Source organism: Columba livia, chromosome 1 (genome assembly GCF_036013475.1).
Source record: "Columba livia isolate bColLiv1 breed racing homer chromosome 1, bColLiv1.pat.W.v2, whole genome shotgun sequence".
NCBI lineage: Eukaryota > Metazoa > Chordata > Aves > Columbiformes > Columbidae > Columba > Columba livia.
This window is the reverse complement of record NC_088602.1, coordinates 57,314,269-57,334,056: the sequence shown is the minus strand read 5'-3', so window position 1 is coordinate 57,334,056 and position 19,788 is coordinate 57,314,269. Positions and strand designations below refer to the sequence as shown.

Sequence of the window (19,788 nt, the reverse complement as noted above, 5' to 3'; positions counted from 1 at the left end):
CACCTCCTGCTGTAGCCAAAGAATGGAACAGAGGTGTCACACTGGTAAACTTGATCTCTGCCACGTGGTTCAGCTTTATATTCTAAAATGACTGGATCATCCCTGCAATCAGCTAGGTTAATTAACCAAAGTTTTCCTATTCCCCTCCACTGTTCTACCTTTTGTATACAATGCACCTTTTAAAACTGAAATAACACTCTCCAATCTAATTAGGTATCGCTTGAAAACACTGTATTTTAAGCCCGACTTCAAACCTTTTTCTCACACATAAACCTGTTAGTTTTTTTGACCAAATAGCTCCTATGGCAGCATGAAGGCTGCAAAATAAAAAGGATTCACCAGATAAAAGCACCAAAATGAAAAAATAAGATCAGACCTGACATTTCACTCCCAAAGCCTTCTTCAAGCTATTGTATAGTTGATCAAAGACAATACAACTGGTTTGATCCATTGTTTCTACATCCAAAGAGATGACCACATGGGCAAGATGTTACCTCTCCGCTACTAGTTTATCAGATAATGTTTCCCAAAATATCTCCATCACCTTCACTCACACATAAGGCTGAGATTTTGAAAAGTACAGACCTTTACACTGTCAGTGGAAATGCGCTGCTCAGCTTAGACAAAAGAAACAAAACAAAAAAAACCCCACATATCAAAAACATTTACCCTTCCTCTGAAAATACCACTACACTGGGAGAGAACAGTACCTCCTTTTTCTAAATGTCAGGGTCAGTTTATCTGCTCATAGAAAATAATCAGGCATACTGTTAGTTTTAAAAAATTACTTACCTGAAAAAATAACATTCTCCTTTTTCTCCTTTGACATATTTATTATGTACTATGACACCATGGGCATAAATATGCTAAAGTATTTGAGAACACAGTTTCGCCCTCACATCTAAAGTGTGCCCACCTATGAATCATGTACACAGTCACAAACACAACAGGCTCACTGTTTCTCTTAACCCCAAATCCTTCAAGATTTTCTAGACAGTGATAGGAAATGTAGATGTAAATGTACATGTAGCACAACTCTAAAGAGAGCCTGTACATAGACTCCAGTTCAATAACATACCTTTCTGCTAAGTTACTGCCTATATACATTCAAATTGGCGGTAGCTTCAAGTAGCACCTTGGCAGTTAATCTGGAATATGATCCTGAAGTACTTGGTATCATACTGAGATCTTTCAGAGAGAGCTTAGTGCTTGGAGAAAGCAAGCAAAAGAAGTTGCTGTCTGTGCACCTTCCAAGGAAAGAAACATTGCTGAGAGAAGCTAACAATGGAGCATGCATAAAAGGTCACAAAAATAGTTGAACAGTTTCACTTGCATTCTAATGCAGCCACTTACTGGTAAACTAGCCTCCCTTTTAAATCTCCTGCCTCTTAGATCTTTCTGTCACAGGCAGAAATAGAAAGAAACATTTTTGTCCTTTGAACTGAAACTGAAAGAACGTCTTTCAATTTAAAAAGACGCCGCAAAACTAACATCTAGGATAGATAAGGCAATCTCAACTCTGAATGTATGCAACTAGGAAGATAAAAAAACATAACAAACAAATTATTTCCTGCCTGAGATGAAACTTGGGAAAATTTTGAGAAATTGAGACACTGTCCTAAAAATCGCCTTATTCTGTAAGTCCTGGATGCTAAGGTTTAACCCAGAGGACATGGAATCACTAGAGAAAAGTAGAGACAACAAAGGAGACTAAGCAGGCAGCCAGCAAGTCGTAAGGACTTGCTCACTGCAGATGCTAATAGGGATCTTGCACGCTAGTGCAAAACACAACGGCAAGGCACTGTTCCATCATTACTTGTCAGGAAAGGCCTGGAAATGTAGAAAGAAGGTTTAACATCCAATGTACTGAAGCTCAGCATTTTGAGATAAGATGGTTAGAGGCCCCACCTCAAATACTGTGTTCAGTTTTGGGCCCCTCACTACAAGAAAGACAATGAGGTGCTGAGGAGAGTTCAGAGAAGGGCAACAAAGCTGGTGAGGGGTCTGGAACACAAGTCTGATGAGGAGCAGCTGAGGGAACTGGGGCTGCTTGACCTGGAGAAAAGGAGGCTGAGGGGAGACATTATCACTGTCTACAGCTACCTGAAAGGAGGTTGTAGCTTGGAGGGGGTTGGGCTCTTCTCCCAGGTAACAAGTGGCAGAATGAAAAGAAATGGCTTTAAGTTGCACCAGGGGAGGTTCAGATTGGATATTGGGAAAAACCTCTTCACTGAAAGGGTTGTGAAGCATAGGAAAACGCTGCCCAGAGAAATGGTTGGAAGTGTCCTGGTTTCAGCCAGGACAGAGTTAATTTTCTTCCTAGTAGCCAGCATAGTGCTGTGTTTTTGGCTTTAGGATGAGAATAATGCTGATAACACTCTGATACTTTAGTTGTTGCTGAGCAATGCTTACACTAAGTCAAGGGCCTTTCAGCTCCTCATAATGCCCTCCCAGCAAGGAGTCTGGGGGTGCACAAGAATTTGGGAGGGGACACAGCCAGGACAGCTGACCCCAACTGACCAAAGGGATATCCCATACCATATCATGCCATATTCAGCATATACACTAGGGGGAAGGTTGGCTGGGGAGCTGCTGCTCAGGGACAGGCTGGGCATCAGTCAGCAGCTGGTGAGCAATTGCATTGTACACTGCTTGTTTTGTACAGTCTTTTATCATCATCATTATGATTATTATTATTACCACTATTATTATTATTATTACTTTCCCTTCCAGCTAGTAAACTGTCTTTATTTCAACACAAAAGTCTTACCTTTTTTCCAATTCTCTCCCCAATCCCATTGCATCGAGAGTGAGTGAACAGTTGTGTGGTGTGTAACTGCCTCCCTAGTTAAACCACAACAGTCACCATCCTGGAGGTATTTAAAAGACAGGTAGCCATGGTGTTCAGAGACATGGTTTAGAGGTGGATTTGTCAGTTTTAGATTTACAGTTGAACTCTATGATCTCAAGGTCTTTTCCAACCTAAATTATTCTACGATTCTAAATGATATTCCATGATGGATCAAATGTTTAATCTCTCTGACTGCTGCAGCAAAGGACAGTGCTGGATGATCAGACTGAGTGGTAGGGCCTTCGCATGGCACTTCTCCACAATAACATTCCAAAAAATCTTAACTTTGGGCACCAAATCGTACAGAGAGCCAAGTGTCTCCAACAGCTGGACACTACACCCAAATGGTAAGGCAAAAGTTAAAGTGCTTTAAAAAGCTTCTAACAGATTTTGAAATGGTTAGATAGGGCACCTGCTCTCACAAAACTGAAGTTTCAGAGCACTCCTTTGAGTTCTAGTTATTGAATAAGAAGTCAGGTAAGACTCTTGTACATTTACTTTCTATCGATCCATTTACTTCAGATTGATCCTAGAGGATCAATGGATTTTCTGATAAGCTTATGTGCCTTGTTTCTTCACATGGAGGAGACTCCCTTATTAATCATTCTAGCAGACAGGAAAATACAACTACACCCTCACATTTTTTCTTGCCAAAGTATGCTGTCTCATACCAACTGTCTCTGAAAATGAATAGAGAAGAGTTTGGGCAGAGGAGGAACAAAAATTGAACTAAGAAAAACCAACAGACTATTAAGAGTTACTCATCTGTTTCAACTGCAACCTCTGTGGTGAAACAAGAAGCCAACAGCATCTTCCAAAAAGGTGTGAAGCTAGAAGCAAAGAACAGTACTGTAAATCACTGGAAGTTTTACGTAGCACTAACTTTGCCCAGCACTAGCTAAAAAACTGGCAATGAGCAGATGTGTCTTATGGTCTGTGCTTCCTAGAACAGACAGAGTAGGACAACTGACCACATTAAAAGCGTATAAGCAAAGTTTGCTGGTCTCCTATTTGAAACTACGGAATTGACCACCATGAACACCAGAGTTCCCTTGAATACTGTAATGACATCAGGGTGTGAACTGAAGAATTTTTTCCTCAAAAGAGAGTTTTTACAAGCACCTATACTTCCCTATGAAAACTGGACATTCAAGCATGAAATGATCTCTAAAGGATAAGATCAACACCTGCACACTTAGGTTTACGAAAATCACAGAAGTTATTGGCAAAGCTAAAAGGCCCTCATCAGCCTCTTAACCTAGGTACTTGGGATAACATCATAGCAGGAAAAAAGTAAATCAAAAGAGGGCTGAGAAGAGGCCAAAGTCAAAAGCCCTGAATTGTACAAAAGACAAATAAACACTTTAGCCCATAGCATTCCTATAGCTTCAAGCTACCTCAGAGCTCTTAATATGGAAGCTATCATTTGAAACAGGAGGAAAAAAAGGACTACTGAGGACTTCATATTTCCTCCATCCAGCCATACAAGAAAAGATTTCCAGGAGTCATTAATTGATGCGATTAACTGCAACAGCATTCACAGGAAGGGCTAACCTCAGGTTTTAGAGTCTCCAGGGTGCTTCACAGAAGCCTGTTTATCTGCAACAATCTTGTAACCCTTTGTAAATAAATGGATTCTGCAGCCAACTGCAAGTGGCTGTAAAGCAGATAAGGATTCCAAAGCTGTCAGTAAAAGTCTGGCAGGGTCTAAAACATTCAACAACAAGAAGGAGAGTTTTCATGCCAAATTTTGGAAGCTATTGACTTGCCCATGTTCCTTTGTAGAGTTATAGGAAGGGATGAGAAAACTTACTGGCAACTCCAACAGAGAAGCCCAGGAAAATTAAAAGGCTGACATTTCCGATGAAAGAAAACACTCTGATCACAGCTGGCTGATGAGAGAAAGTGATATCACTCCCTTTAATTGACCACAGCCATAGAGAATGAGCAGGCAGTAGTGACAGGCTGCACCTTCCATGTAGTCCTGAGAGAAAATATTCTCCTCTCTTAAGTGCTTATGTACATGGGCATTATAATGGGACCTGAAGCCTTCACGCTTCACAATCAAAAACATAGTAAGATCTTTAGGCATAAGGATTTGGAGAAACCCCCAACTACTGGGAAGCAACAACAGTTACTTAAGCATTTATTAGTGGGTTTGTATCATTAAACTTTGTTCTTTAATTTAAAATCTAGTCCACGAACAGTGCCAGTCCCACAATCACAATTCAATATTAACTTACATGCCGCTTCTAAATAAACATAATTTAAATTATGTGCTTTTCCTCACATCCTAAATTGTTGCATCACATAGGCCTGTGAAAAAAAAAATTAACGGCAAACCCGTCCCAGCTGGTGAACACATTACAGTGGGAATTCCCACAGGCAGTTACATACCTATACATGGGTTTTTTTGAAATCAGAACTTCCTTCTGTTCTTTTTTCTTCACATATTCTCTGATGAACACCATGCAACTGAAAACACAGCAAGGCCATACCTTGCACAGCAGCAATGTATTTCATTTGAAATCAGTGGGATTAAGATAATTTAGGACTTTTGAGTTACTGGACATCTACATCTATAGTTTTCTACCATGAAGAGTAGTAAAAGTGTCGCAGAGTATTTGCGTGCCATTTAAATAGATATAAACAGTATTATCTGGCCCTCTCACAAGTACTATAATGTAGTCAAATATCTGTATCCGTGGTAAAATGAATACTTATTCCATATTTTATTTTACTTTTAAATCTGAAAGTTGAATGGTAAAGAAAAGGAAAAATACTTCAGATATATTAAGAAAACCACCTCATTTATCACGTATTTGATTGGTGAGATCCATATCCATTTTATACAAGATAATGAAAAAAAATAACACAACACCTGTTCCCTTCCTACAGAAAGGCATAATGAAGCAAGATCAAAACACCCTCAAGTACAACATCAAAACTGCATTACTATTGCATGACTATAACTTAAATATTTTATTTTCCTTGCGGTTTTTAATAGAATAAAATTTGCTTGCATTTGTACAATAAGCAGCTTTCCAAACGTGCTTTCAGTAACTATGAAGCTGCATGAAGAGTCTAGTATACATACCTCGGTGCTTCCTCCACAACCTTTTGGTTTCTCCTTTGAATGGAGCACTCTCTTTCATTCAACCACAAGGCATTGCCATGTTTATCTGCCAAAACCTGAAACAATAACACGCTGCTATGAACAAAGAGATGCATACACATGGCTTTTTGACATTGTACTACTACACAGCATTTAGTTAGTTTAATTTTAAAATAATTTTTTTCCAATTGAGAAACAAAGGTTGTGAAAAAACACTAGTGTAAAAAATTAATTATATATTAAATACTAATTGAATGCTCCTTCAAATTCTAAACAGGATTATTTTAAAGCCTCTGTACAGAGCCTATATATGGCACAAAAAGAACTCACTTCAAATTCTGTGAGAAACTCCAAAAAGTTCAGAAATTAGAAAAAAAAAAAGAAAGACTGAAAGAAGATTAAAACTACATTTTCAAGCATTTAAAATTGTATTGCATAATGAAATTACTCAGAAGCTAATTGTTAAGCAGTATCCTGTCACAACGACAGAAAGAAAAATCTCAACAGATGCCAAATTCTGCTCCTGAATTACACACAAGTTTTCAGAAACAATGACTAGTGGAGCCTTCTCGGTAGATAAATCACAGCACCCTGCTTTTAACAAAGCAGCAGTCGTCTTCAGAAACTCGACAATCTTTTATTAAGAAGAATAAAATCCGGTACTTCCAAATTGAAATTAGAGCAGTAGTTTCAAGGAATTTCTCAAGAATCAGGTGTCAACTACAGTTCTTGGATGCAGCTTTAGTTCATGGAAGAGTTAAGCATACAGTCAAGCATCTAGATCTAACTACCCATACTACACATTAGAAAAAAGACAAGTCTGGCATAACAGAACTCTCAATTGATTCTGCAACTTCAAACTAGAAGGAAAAGGAACTGTATTCCTTGATGAAATCGACTCTATGGTGCAGCCATTTCCAACAGCGAGATACTGGATTTGAGGATTCAAGTAGACTTGCTCCAGTTTTATGCTGTTATACTCCACACTTATTCTTGGAACAATTTCTTTCCTTGAAGACCACACCTGCTCCCTTTCTTCCTTATAAAATTTTGCCTCCAAGCCACTTTTTCCATCTTCCTACTCTGATGTGTGGGAACCTGTGCCAGTATTCATGCTTCCTTATTAGTGCAGTTCTACACAGAAAACAGACAAGATAAAAAAAGGAGACGATCTTCTTCAAACTGTGTGAACTCAACCGTATCTACTCGCATTTGTGACAACGGATCTGTATTATTTATTACTCCTTTTAGCACCACGGAGTGAATATGGCACTAAGCAAGATGAATTCCTGCATCTGTGACACCGATGTTTGCTGATGCATGAATAATCTGGGTAGATGTGACTGAAAACAAGGCACTGATCTCATGAAGACAACTCACGTGCGCTGTGCAGCATCAGACCCAGAGTGCTCCACGCTTTGTGAGATCAGACTTAGCTTTTCCTCAGAAACTCTGCTATATTCCCATTAATTTATGGAGCTTTCTAGGGGAAAAATCCCCTTCAGAGTTCAACACGACCAATGTGTTTGGGAGTTCCTAAACTACAGCTTGGTCCAGCTCTTCACTGCCCAGTGGTAGGTTTAGCAGCTGTAGCAGAAGGGTAGTCCAGGCAACCACCAGATCTGGAGCAGGTCACTCACTACAAAGCCAAAAAAACCCAACCAACCAACACAAAACAACAACAACAAAAACCAGCAGCATCTAAAGCAACTTCCTGCTCAAGTCCTAACTCATCCAACCCAGATCTAAACGTCACAGAGCTCTACAGAAGCTAATATGGAAATACAAAAGATTTTTGTTGTTATTGGTTTTTTATAATATTAAAACAGTACATCTAGGGGAGAGCATTGTACTCAGAAAAAAAATTGCTGTCCTCTAAGTAGAAAGATTCCTTGTGAGCACTTCTGTTTCATTGTTAGGAAGCCTACAACTCCCCACAGAACTCAGCCTAACCAAAAGAAATAAACCAAAAAGTCCTGGAATATTTCAATAAAAATGAGCTCCGGTGCTTCTCTTCTTTTCTTCTGTATTTTCCTGAGAGGGATAATTAAACATTCTTCAAGCCAACTAGCAAATATTTTCTTTCACTTCAGGACATTTTTTATAACCTACTTAATTTCAGCAACCTGGAGCTTAAAATAAATGCCTTTCCACTACGAAATCAAACAACACCTAGCGTCAGACTTTTACTTTGATTTGGGGTCCACCATTTTCATGATCAGAAACTAAAGAAGATACCTACTTCACAAAAAAATTATATTTCAGTAAACATTTACAGCACGCTGAAATCATCATCTCTGAGATAACATGAGATACGAGTATACAACTCACTAAAATGTATGTCACAGCTACAGCTTTTTTCCTAAACAGCTAAATATGCCTAAAAGATAACGTCCTGTTTTGTCAGATTAGATTACTATGACGTTAGCATATGCAATATCCACCTATATGCCAAAATAATTAAATATAATGTATCACAACCTCTCCTACATATTCATCTAAATTTTATTTACAGTTGAAGGATTGCTATTTAGCCAAGTAATAGACATTCCACGTACTCTTACTTTAAACTCAGGTTCTTTATACCAGATATTTCAGTAGAACAAGACTTCAAATCAGTTCAAGCATAAAGTCTATTTGGACTCTATTTTCCTGTTAATTGTTTTAGTCTTTTTTTATGTTTTACAAAGTGATTGTTTTATAGGTAGACACAGGAAACCCCTTATTTAACAATTTTAAGTACCAATGCTTTGGAGCTATATGAGAACATTAAAAAAAGTTCTATTTAAAAGTTACTGCTAAATTAATAAATATTTAGCATCTGGTCTCAAATTGTTTGTATATCTAGCAGTCTGAAAATGAACCAAGGTCAACGTCCTAAAGCTCATTAGAACATGAAGTTAAAATGGTATGCTATGGTATTGTTAAGAGGTACCATCAAAGTGTTTGTGTAAGGAAAACAACATTCATTGTGAACTTTTTATAAATAAAACTCTAAATTATTAATGGCAAAACTATTTTGTTTAATGTCTGTGACATCATTTGTCTGTTCTTAAATACAGTAGTGCCTAATTTTTTTGATGGAACCTTTTTTAAACCTAAAGGAATCAAGAAAATGTAAAATCTGCCCCCAAATCATGAAAGTAGAGAGGTATCAATCTCATCTAACTTTAGGTATCAAAGAGTCGGTAGGAAGGTGCTGAAGCTCCCAAATCTGCAAGCATTGAAAGGAATAGACCTTTAATGTGTACTGATTTGCATACAGGAAAAATAAAGAAACAAAGAAATAGGTAGCCAAAAATTATTAGCCATAGCAACAGAATATGGGAAGAAGCTCTGGTAAACTGATGTCTTTTGTAATCTAAGATTAATGCTGAAACTATGTGTTTGCTATATACCTTCCCATTATCCTTCAAAAGAGAACAAGTTGGAGTTTAAATTTCTCTTCTACAGATTGTTTCTTCATTTCACATATCCAATAAGTTACCTTGTGCACAGACAAGTTTTATACAAAAATTAAAATAAAGAAAAACATAGGAAGCATCAGGTTTGAATGGGCACATATCTGGTGGAGTAAAAAAAGCTGGATAGTCCTCTATTACAAATCATCCAACACTATCAAATTTACTGTTGTTGGTTCATTTAGTTATTGAATTACTGTCAAAATACTTCAAGTTCTCCCTGTAAAAGAAAATATGTCACAACTTAGAGTTTATATTTTGGACAAAAAGAAATTATATTTCAATTAAGGAACCTGACATACTCCATATGGATTTCTTGTCAGGAAAGATTATTTCACGGTTATTGACAAACAAAATTTAGGTGCCTACATAAGATCAAATACATCACACATTTTAAAATAATAATTTTGTTGAAGAGTCTGTCAAAAACAAACAGATCTTGTTTTCCATTAGCACACCTGGCTTAACACTTGATCCAGCAACCAACATAAATGGTCACAATCCAGAAATTAAAGAGAATACACTTGATTTTTGAAACACAAACTGCCCAAAATGGGACAAGCATCTTCCTGAATTGCCAGGGAACATTAGACACTTCAGAACAGAACTCAAAATACTGACAAAACCACCTAGAGTTTGCAAGAAAAATGTAAAGCGTTACAGTACTTGAACTCCTATGTCTTCTGTTGTGCTCAAGCACTGCAATCAGGATCCAGAGTTCAAGCTCAAGCCCTCAGGACAGATACCTACAACCTTTTTTTTTTTTCTCAATTAACTGAGTGTCATTCATTGTCTTCCTGCTAAAGAAAGGCTGGAGAATAAAAACAGGAAGGCTGTATTGTGTATGATAGCCATGTAGGTTGAGCAACGGCCTAAGACACAGGAAAACACGAGCCTCTAGGGCTTTTTTAGCAGAGTGTTTGAAACATTTTGGAGTTTGATTAGTTCACGAGTTCAAGCCTTATTAATTAAAAAATATACAATAATAATAATAATACAAACCTGGATTTCTATGTGACGAGGGTTATCAATGAACTTTTCTATAAGTAAGCGATCATCGCCAAAACTTGAAGCAGCTTCTTGAGATGAAAACCTAAAACCTTCCCTTAAATAACAAAAACAAAAAGGAATAATCTGTATTTTAAAAGTTAAATCAAGTTCTGAAGTATACAAGGACAAGGAACACTTATTCAATCCAGTCATCTGGTAGATTCCATCAAACACCACACACACCCAAAACCCAACTGTTACCATTTGCATTTGATTCTTTAATGAGCATCCCTTTTTTCTTTCTTTTCTTATAAAGACAGAAAAAAATACTCTTAAAACAAAGAGAATTTCAGTGCTTTTAAAAAGTCCAGACATGTCCAACAATTGTCAGTGTGAACTTTCTTTGTTGGCATTTTCTTCTGCAAAAGTAATAAAGTAATCATATTTTTAAAACCATTAATTGCAAAGTACTTGTTATACAGAAGTAAGGGCAAAGCTCACCATTATTTAAGGTACACAGCCCTCTTAATAGTCAAGAATAGCAAAGGTTAGTTGCACATTAATTAGATGAAAGAACTGCAGATATAATATTGCAGACCTTGTAAATTCAATCACTGAACACAGAACCTGAAGATGCAATACTTCACTCTACAGAGCACACCAGCTGTACTACTAGTTTTCCCTCCATTAAAGTATAACTGAGTGTTATAGTGTGCATTCTGTATACTTTGCCCTGTTTTTTCTCTTACGTAGGTAATTACAAAAATAAAGACTGTAAGATACTATATTTGTTATTTTCCACAGCAGAAAGATTACTCCTACAGAGCATAACTGCTCACAAACAACTCCACATGCAGCTTTCTCAGCATAAGATGTACCATAATGCAGGGACCCAAAGGCCCCACCAAAGTTTTCTACAGGCTTGGTGGTCCTGTTTATGTTGATGCATATGGTAAGTTTGGGGTAAGTTTCTGTGAGACTGACTACTGAAGTGCAACAGCCCTGATATTTGTGCCCTGAACAAGAACTACAGCACAACTGAATTGAATTTCTGTGCTTTCCATCCCTTGAATCGAGTTCAGTTCCAACAAAACCCAGATAACCAAACCATGAGATAGGTAAATACACAGTATAAAGATAAATATGTTTAAGGGTATTTCTGCACCTTCTTTCAAGATTGTGGAATAACATATGCTACAATTTTAAGAGACCATATTAAATATACAATACTAAACTCATAACTGACTTCAATCTATTGTATCACTTAATAAAAAAGGACATCAAATTTGTGATTCTGTACACTACCTGATCTGTCTAAAAAATAAAGTGAGGTAACAAATAGTTATACACAGTGTTTGAGCTCACTGAAACAGATTTAGAGCTATTTTACCTCCTATATGAAAGGCTTTGTTTCCTTTTGTAAACATTCTATTAGACAGCTTTATGCACAATTGACTATTTTTCCTTCATTGAAGTATGTGCTAATTAGAAATCTAAACCAAAATACTTGTTAAAAAAAATAGTCAGGTGCCTAATTATCTAATCCATACATCTGTAAATCTTTTCAAATTATGTAAAAGAGGATGACTATCTCAGGTATGCTGACCTTGTTTGCAGCTTACAAATCTGTGCAGTTGCATTTGTTTAGTGATAAAAATTACCATAAACACACTTCACCTTCCCTAAGGAGATCATACTAAGCAAACAGAGATGAAACTAGTTCACAGAATAATAGAACCATAAAATCATTTCAGTTGGAAGAGACCCTCAGGATCATCAAGTCCAACCAAAATCTAACTCTAGCACTAAACCATGTCCCTAAGAACCTCATCTACTGACTGTCCTTATGAATATTAAAAAAAAAAAAAAAAAAAAAAAAAAAACACATACACACCATTTAGACTAGAAGAGAATTTGTATTTGAAGCACTATCCTTTCACCAAGCAACAGCCCTATGGGGCCCCACTGCAGGGCAGATGCAACCCACGCAGAACAACTGTACCAATATGTGCAAACAAGTCCAAAACTTTCCTGCCCTCAGTGACCCCAGAAGAGAAGTGCAGGGGGACTTGGGACAGGGACACCTGAGCTCACTGCCCCCCTCTGGGCCCAGGTACAGTTTACCACACAAGCAAGATGCTGTCTGGAGCCTAATCAAGCCTTGATGTTTGACAAGACAATCATTTAGGCTGATGTACCTCACCTACATGGAGACCATTGTTGATACCTCTATGCTATGACTCAAAGTAAAGAGGCAACCTGGTCAGAGGACTGCTGAGCAAGGGCTCTGTACAGACTCACACTCCAAACACCGCATACTTAGGGACATGGCTTAATGCCAGGTTATGGTTGGACTCTATGATCTTAAGGGTCTCTTCCAACTTAAATGATTCTGCGATTCACTAACCTCCCACTCACAGGGCCATCTTCACAGCCTGCAAGTGCCAGTCCCCCACACTAGACCAAGGGGCAGGACAGAGGGTCTCAATCAAGGAAGAGGCAACTCAAAGTCTCTAAGACACTGAGTGTTTGTGTGGTTTTGGTTTGGGTTTTTCAGACTGTGGACTGTTTGGGATAGAGAAGAGTAGATTTTTGGTTTGCCAGTGGTTTAGGTTTGTTTGGTTTTGGGGGTGGTGTCTGTGAGTGGTTTTTTTTTTGTTTGTTTTGGGTTTTCTTTGGGTTTTGTTTTTAAACAGCAAACTAACCTCCCTGACATCTGCTAGAAAACCAATACAGAAGACCACAAGTTTCTGATGGATGCTAGGGACTTCTCAACACAGACATTACATGAGCTGAAAAAGAAGAATTACTAGTAGCAGAATATGATGGAATCAAGGATATCCTGAGAAATCAACCCATAGAAGTCTGTTAGACGAGATAGGATGCTAAGAGAGGTAGTTTATGTCACTGTGGGACGGCTCTGTCATGTTAGAAAGGCTTTGGAGGATGGGAAAGATTCCTAATGACTAGAGGAAGACAAATATTGCATTCATCTTGGAGAAGAGCATGAAAGAATCAGGAGAACTACAAGCTGGTTTGCCTCACTTGAATTCTGGGGAAAAGTCATAGAGTAAGATCTCCTAAAAGCTATTTCTAGACATGAAAAAGGGAATGAGAACAGACTGAATTCACCAATAGTATCATACTTGACCAATACACTTGTCTTTTATTACTACACTATGAATTACATGGCAACAGTAGATATCACCTCCCTCAACTTTAGCAATACCTTAATGGTCTCCCACAGCACCATTGTTTCCAAGTGTGCTGGTTCAGCTGGGATAGGGTTAATTTTCCCAGGAAGCTGGGAGGGGACACAGTCAGGACAGCTGATCCAAACCATACCATACAAGGACATGCTCAGTATAAAACTGGGAGGAGCAGGCCAGGGGTGATACTCATTGCTCAGGGAATCATAGAATGTCCTGAGTTGGAAGGGACTCACAAGGACCATTGAGTCCAACTCCTATCCCTGCACAGGACAACCCCACAGTTCACATCATGTGTCTGAGGGCTTGTCCAGTCTCTTCTTGAACACTGTCAGGCTTGGGGCCGTGACACCTCCCTGTTCCCAGATGGGGGAGGTGGTGCAATTGCGGTCAAGCACAAGCTGTGGTCCATGGTTTGTTTCTTCCAGGATCAGCTGTACACAACCAGTGCTCACAATCACTCCTGGGCAGTCAGTTTTCTGGGTTGGTGAGTGATTGCATTGTGTATCCCCCACTCTGTATGTTATTTTATTGTTATTGTTTTCTTTGCCTTTGCTGCTCTGTTAAACTGTTTTTATTCTGAGTTTCACCCTCTGGTTCCCAACTCTCCTCCCTGTCCCACTAGGAGAGGGAAGGATACAGAAAAAGAATGAGGAAGTGGCACATGGTCCTAACTTGGCAGCTGGGACTAAACCACACCACCAAGACAGAGTGTTACAATCTACGTAGGTGTGCAACTAGATGGGTGAAAAACTAGCTAGATCATTGGGCTCAAAATTAGCAGCTCATTCTCTACCTGAAATCCAGTACAAGGGAATTGCCCCAGGAAGCAGTTTAACCTCTTTATCATTGACCTGGAATACAGTACCACCAGTCTGTGGACCACACCAAAACAAGGTCATAATTTCAGAGAGACCTAGACAGCATGGAGGAATCAACTCACAAGCAGCTTATTAGTTTCTACAAGAACAAATGCAGAGTCCTGTACCTAGCAAAGACTAACCTCCCTCCTGCATCAGTACAGGCTGTGGAACTGACTGGCTGCCTACACTGATGGTCCTGGTGGATAACAGCCTGTGATGCTAGTGAGAAGTGCAGCCTGAGAGTAATGAAGGCTAACGGAATAGTTGGCTGTATCACCTGCAGCATAGCCAGCAGACCAACCACAGCAATTATTTTCCTTTACTCAGCACCTGTTAGACCACAATTGAAATACTGCATCCAGTTTTGGATGCTCCTAGTACTCAACAAATCAACAAAGATGTTGATAAACTCAAGTAAGATGGTCAGAGTGCACCAGGACCAGCACAGTCAACCAGGCTTGAACCTGAATGACAAGGCTTTAGTGGACATCCAATAGCAGCCTTTCAGTACTTAAAGAAGTTCACTAAGACAATGGAGTCAACCTCTTTATAGTAGCACACAGCAGAAAAACAGGACAGTGGTCAAACTGAAGTGAGGAATTTCCAACTGGATATAAAGGTGGGGGTGGGGGAGAGTAGTGCAAAGAACTAAGAAACTGGGCAGGCTGTTTAAAGAGGATGCAAACATCTCAATCCTTGGAGGTTTGCAAGGCCCAACTGAGCAAAGGTCTAAGCGACAGGCTTCAAATTCAGCGCTGATCCTGTTGTACAATCACAATGAAGAGCAACAATTGTGGAACAGTGGAAATAAACACAGTATGGTACCATAGGACCACAGAAGAGAAATAAGGGGTTCTTGGAATTTGAGAATAGATATTTGACTTTGTATGTATGTTTGTTTATATGCCAGTTCATAACACTGGTATAAGCACCAAGAAAGAATTTAAGTAAGAGGACAATTTATATTTTCCTGTTCTTATAAATTAAAAGGCAGAATCTTTCATCTTTCTAAATATCTGTTGCTGGAAGCTGCTTTGTTGAAAGCTTTCAAAATACCCACTAAGCAGGAAATATTTGTGAAAAGTCACAGCAGTTGAGACAACTGGGGAGGGGGTAGAGATTTTAATTTCAGACATAGGTTTGTGGCTTGAACTGTACACAAAATTCCACATGACTGAAATTTTGAAAACAGCAATAGAAGTGAAAGTTAGGAAGGAGACTCATATCTGAAGAAACACAACAGTAGACCTACATAGATAAAGAAGCATGGGGTAACATGGCAGCTACCACAGACACATGCACATGAAAAGCTATTTCAAGAAAATAAAATTCTAACAGTGGTAAAACTATTCCAGTATTTCTAGCTAGAAATACTAGCTGAAAGTTACTGAAATCTAAGCTATAGCTAGAATAATATTTAGAGAATCTAACAAAATTTTCATCACTGAGGATATTCAGGAGATGTGGAAGACAAAGCACCACTAAGTTGCCACAATTCTGTAGCAGCAGCAAACTCATTCACATAGTTTTTTTCCAACAGTTATTTCCACATCACACCATTTAAGCCTTCTTTTAATATTATGCATAGCCAGTTCAAACAAGAAATTAAGCTATACTGATAATCCAAAAGTACATTTCAAACAAAATTAGTTTATATTAGGCTTTTTTTTTCCAAATAGCATTTGGAATTAATCCCACATGACAAAGCAAGTTTACAAATCAAAATATTATCAACAATTCTTCACACATGTTGCATCTATGAATCCTGAAATACCAGAGGCCATTCAGATATCGGCTTCTCAGAGTCTGCCAGCAGCTGAAAATTATTTTTAAGATTACATGGATTTGGATGCAGAAGACAATACATGATGTCAACAACTCTTCATGAGATATTAAAACTATCAGATACTGACAAAACAATGTAATAAGTTGAATCACCTTCAAAACAGTCAAATGTTGTTCTTCAGACAGATATAAAGAAACAATCTTAGTTCCATAATGCAATTAATGAAAGTGTACAACAAATCTTTTATAACTTCACAGATGTTTCTTCAAGACACACTGTAAGAGAAACCCCAACGCTCTCTTCCATATGTAAATGCAAATCTGTTTCTATCTTCAGTTCTCTTAATCTCACTTTCATCTCCCTGCAACAAGTGCTTTGCCAACTTAATTTTGTCTTCATTGCTGATTACCTGTAAATGTTCAAATAAGTATTCCTCCTTGATATCAGGTTCAGTAACAAGTGCTGATCTGTGACTCAGTCTAGGTATTTTTTTAGCACTTTTTAGATATTACTGTATAAAATTACAATGTAAAGAAAAAGCTTGCATAACTTAACTAAAAGGATTATTGTAGGAGCACCATTTGCAAATAAGGAGCTGAATGGTATTTCAAAGGCTTTTCACAACCAAAGCAAGTATCTGAAATTAATATAACTTAGAAAAAAAAAATCACTGAGTCAAAGTAATATCACTAAATTAATTTTGTATGCAAATATACAAAAAAACAACATCTCTAGCTAGCTTCTGTTGATACCAATCAGCTCTATCAGGTGACTTTCCAAACAATAACCACAACTTTTCTCCAAAACAAGTGTGCAATCATGATTTTAGATCCAGTTTTCAATTTTTAAACAGTTACTTTAATTGAGCTCCTCTGCTCTTTTCTGAGCAAAACAAGAAATGAATGCCTTCCTTTCAAGTCCAACATAAGCAATTGCTGCCTGAACAAGATCAAGGCAGTAATTTTGGATTCTAAAGCAGTGGGAACAAAGCATCCTTGTAAAAAAGCAGTTTATTCTAGATCTTCATTCTAATATGCAAAACCTTGTTTTCCTATTTAGACTTCAATATAAATGGACTAGAGATGGCAAGGTACAAAAAAAAACCCACTACCTCATATTTTCTTGGCATCTAAAATTTAACTGCTAGCCAGTTACTGTTTTTTTCCAGCTTTTAAGTTTTGATAAACAGAAGTTTAATAGGGAACACAAAACTATGACAGGGAAATCTCACAGGTGACTAAATTAAACTGATGAAAATTTAAGTTGTACTCTGAACTGATTACAGTATATGTGGCTGCTCTCTCCATGTGGAACAGAAAACATTTAATACATGATCTAATTTTGGATCAAATATGCTTTTTGTTACAAGTCTAAAAAAATCACAAAATGTATTTTTCTGTAACATCAGTGGCACATGGGGTTGAAACCAGGCTCCTCATCACCAGAATATCAGCAGAGAATGAACTGCAAGAGTTCAAGTCAATAACAAAGCATCTTGAAGCATTCAGGATTCAGACAAGCGTTATTAAACATGAAAATGTCTCTGTGTTTAAACAAACTTTGTTTCAAACAGGCAAAAGCACAATAGTTTGCTGAGACAAATATTTTAAACACAGAAGTACACAATTTATTAGAGCACATTCTGGAAACACCATATGTGTTTCCACACACAAATAATCAGTTTCATCAACTTTAACAGAACTAATGGCACGCATTAACGTTTGAGAATCAGGGCCAATAAGTATTCTAACTAACACACAGACAATTAATACATCAGCATTGTGAAAGGCATAGAGCAAAATGTTATTTAGTTTGTCATAAGACTAAAGGCAGTGTTGGGTTTTTTCACTCAAATTAATAGACCATGATTTGTAAGGTTTATGCAAAAATTAATTTTAATTAGACACATGCAAACTCTTAAAGTCTACCGCTCACTACACAAAAGTGAGAACACCAAATAATATCCAATTTCGCTGTTTAACATTTCATATCTGCTCAACTGTCAGCTCACAGTGGCTTAATGGGACTTCAGTAAGTGCAGCATTCATCAAGGCAAGCGTCTGGACAGCATCTCACCTGGTCTCTTCATCATCCCAAGCGATTCTCATGCCTTTCCCACCACCACCTGCTGAGGCCTTGATCATGACAGGGTAGCCTAACAGCGGGGAACAATTAGACAGAAGTTCAAACTTTGTTCAGTTGGTCAGAGAAACATGACAACTGACCACATGTCCAATAATGCCATGAGACAATAACTTCGTTTATTAAAACACTTCGGAGGGAGAGGAGAGATTTTTCTTTTCAGGACTTAGCTGTCAGTGCAGTGATTTCTGAAGCCAAGAAAGGTTGTCTTCTCCATTTCATTAATACAAAAAAAAAAAAGCACTGAACGAATTATTTGCAAGTAACAAAGTGATTTATGAATAAAAGCATTTGACCTTTTTAAACTCACATTTCTTTAGGAACAACTTTTTTTTTCCTTTGTTGCTGCTGAAATAAGCTACAGGTATGATAAAATTATTTAAAAGATTACTAGGAAAAATAAGCAGATCTTCATAAATTATTAGTCAAGACATTCAGTAAGCAAACCCGTATCTTAACACTTCTAGTGCAGCACATTTTAAATAACAGAGCACCTCAAAAGAGTTGTGCTGCTCAGATATTATGTAACAATAAGTATCACAGAAAGGAGATTATGCTTTTTTTTAACAATAAAAAAGGATTTTCCCCAAACTGACATGTAGTAAGAAAAAATAAGCTGCATAAATCTGACAACATTGTGCATAACTAGTAATATTTTACTCTCAGAACAAGATAACTTAAAGGCATGAGTCAGGACCTCAGATTTCAAAAAGCCAGAAAAGTGCATTAACAAATTATGCCATTTAAAAGCAGATACGGTAGTTCTGTTATTATTTTTATCTTGTAGTACAATATTTTAATTCAAAGCAACTCCCTAAAACAACTTCTTATTCACATCAGCAAACTTCACCTTTCTCCAACATGAATGCACAAAAATTTGAAAACTAAGGATCTGATTAGGAAGTTTTTGACATTTCTAGGACAGCAGAAAATTCTTTCCAGTATGTTAAAGGAAACTCATAACATTAAGCCAAATATCAGACCAGCTGATGTTGTCTGAGAAGAAGAGTCCATGGCAAACTGAACACTCTATATATAAAAGGCTTTGATCTGGGGACAGAAAGGGACACCTGAATATGGTTCTAAGTACAAATGGTCAAGTATATCATATGTGTAACTAATGTTTACAATTTCTTTCTGGAATGTAGATTACTCTTGCTCTGTCAAGTGACAGTGATACAGTATGCCCACCTCCTCCCAAAGTCATTTGACTAAAAGGAGGATCAGAGGAAGATAATTAAAACCAGCAAGATCTGGAAAACCTTTTGCTTAAAAAGACTGAAGCAGACACACCAAAAAAAGGCATAATACAAGCATAAGAAAGACTAGTGTTGATTGGAAGGCAAGAAAGCAGCACTAGTAAAATAGAAC

The 19,788-nt window shown here is 37.6% G+C and overlaps 1 protein-coding gene across 3 annotated transcripts in view; it reads right to left on the bottom strand.

Moving 5' to 3' along the window:
- Positions 1–19,788, bottom strand: part of PCCA (propionyl-CoA carboxylase subunit alpha) — a 286,891-nt gene that overhangs the window by 179,242 nt on the left and 87,861 nt on the right. For all 3 annotated transcript variants that reach the window (XM_065057776.1, XM_065057761.1, XM_065057768.1), the window contains exons 9-11: positions 18,352–18,430; positions 10,430–10,532; positions 5,949–6,043 (exon numbers count right to left, since the gene is read on the bottom strand). In XM_065057776.1, coding sequence (XP_064913848.1) covers positions 5,949–6,043; positions 10,430–10,532; positions 18,352–18,430 — 277 coding nt within the window. The remainder of the gene's footprint in view (positions 1–5,948; positions 6,044–10,429; positions 10,533–18,351; positions 18,431–19,788) is intronic.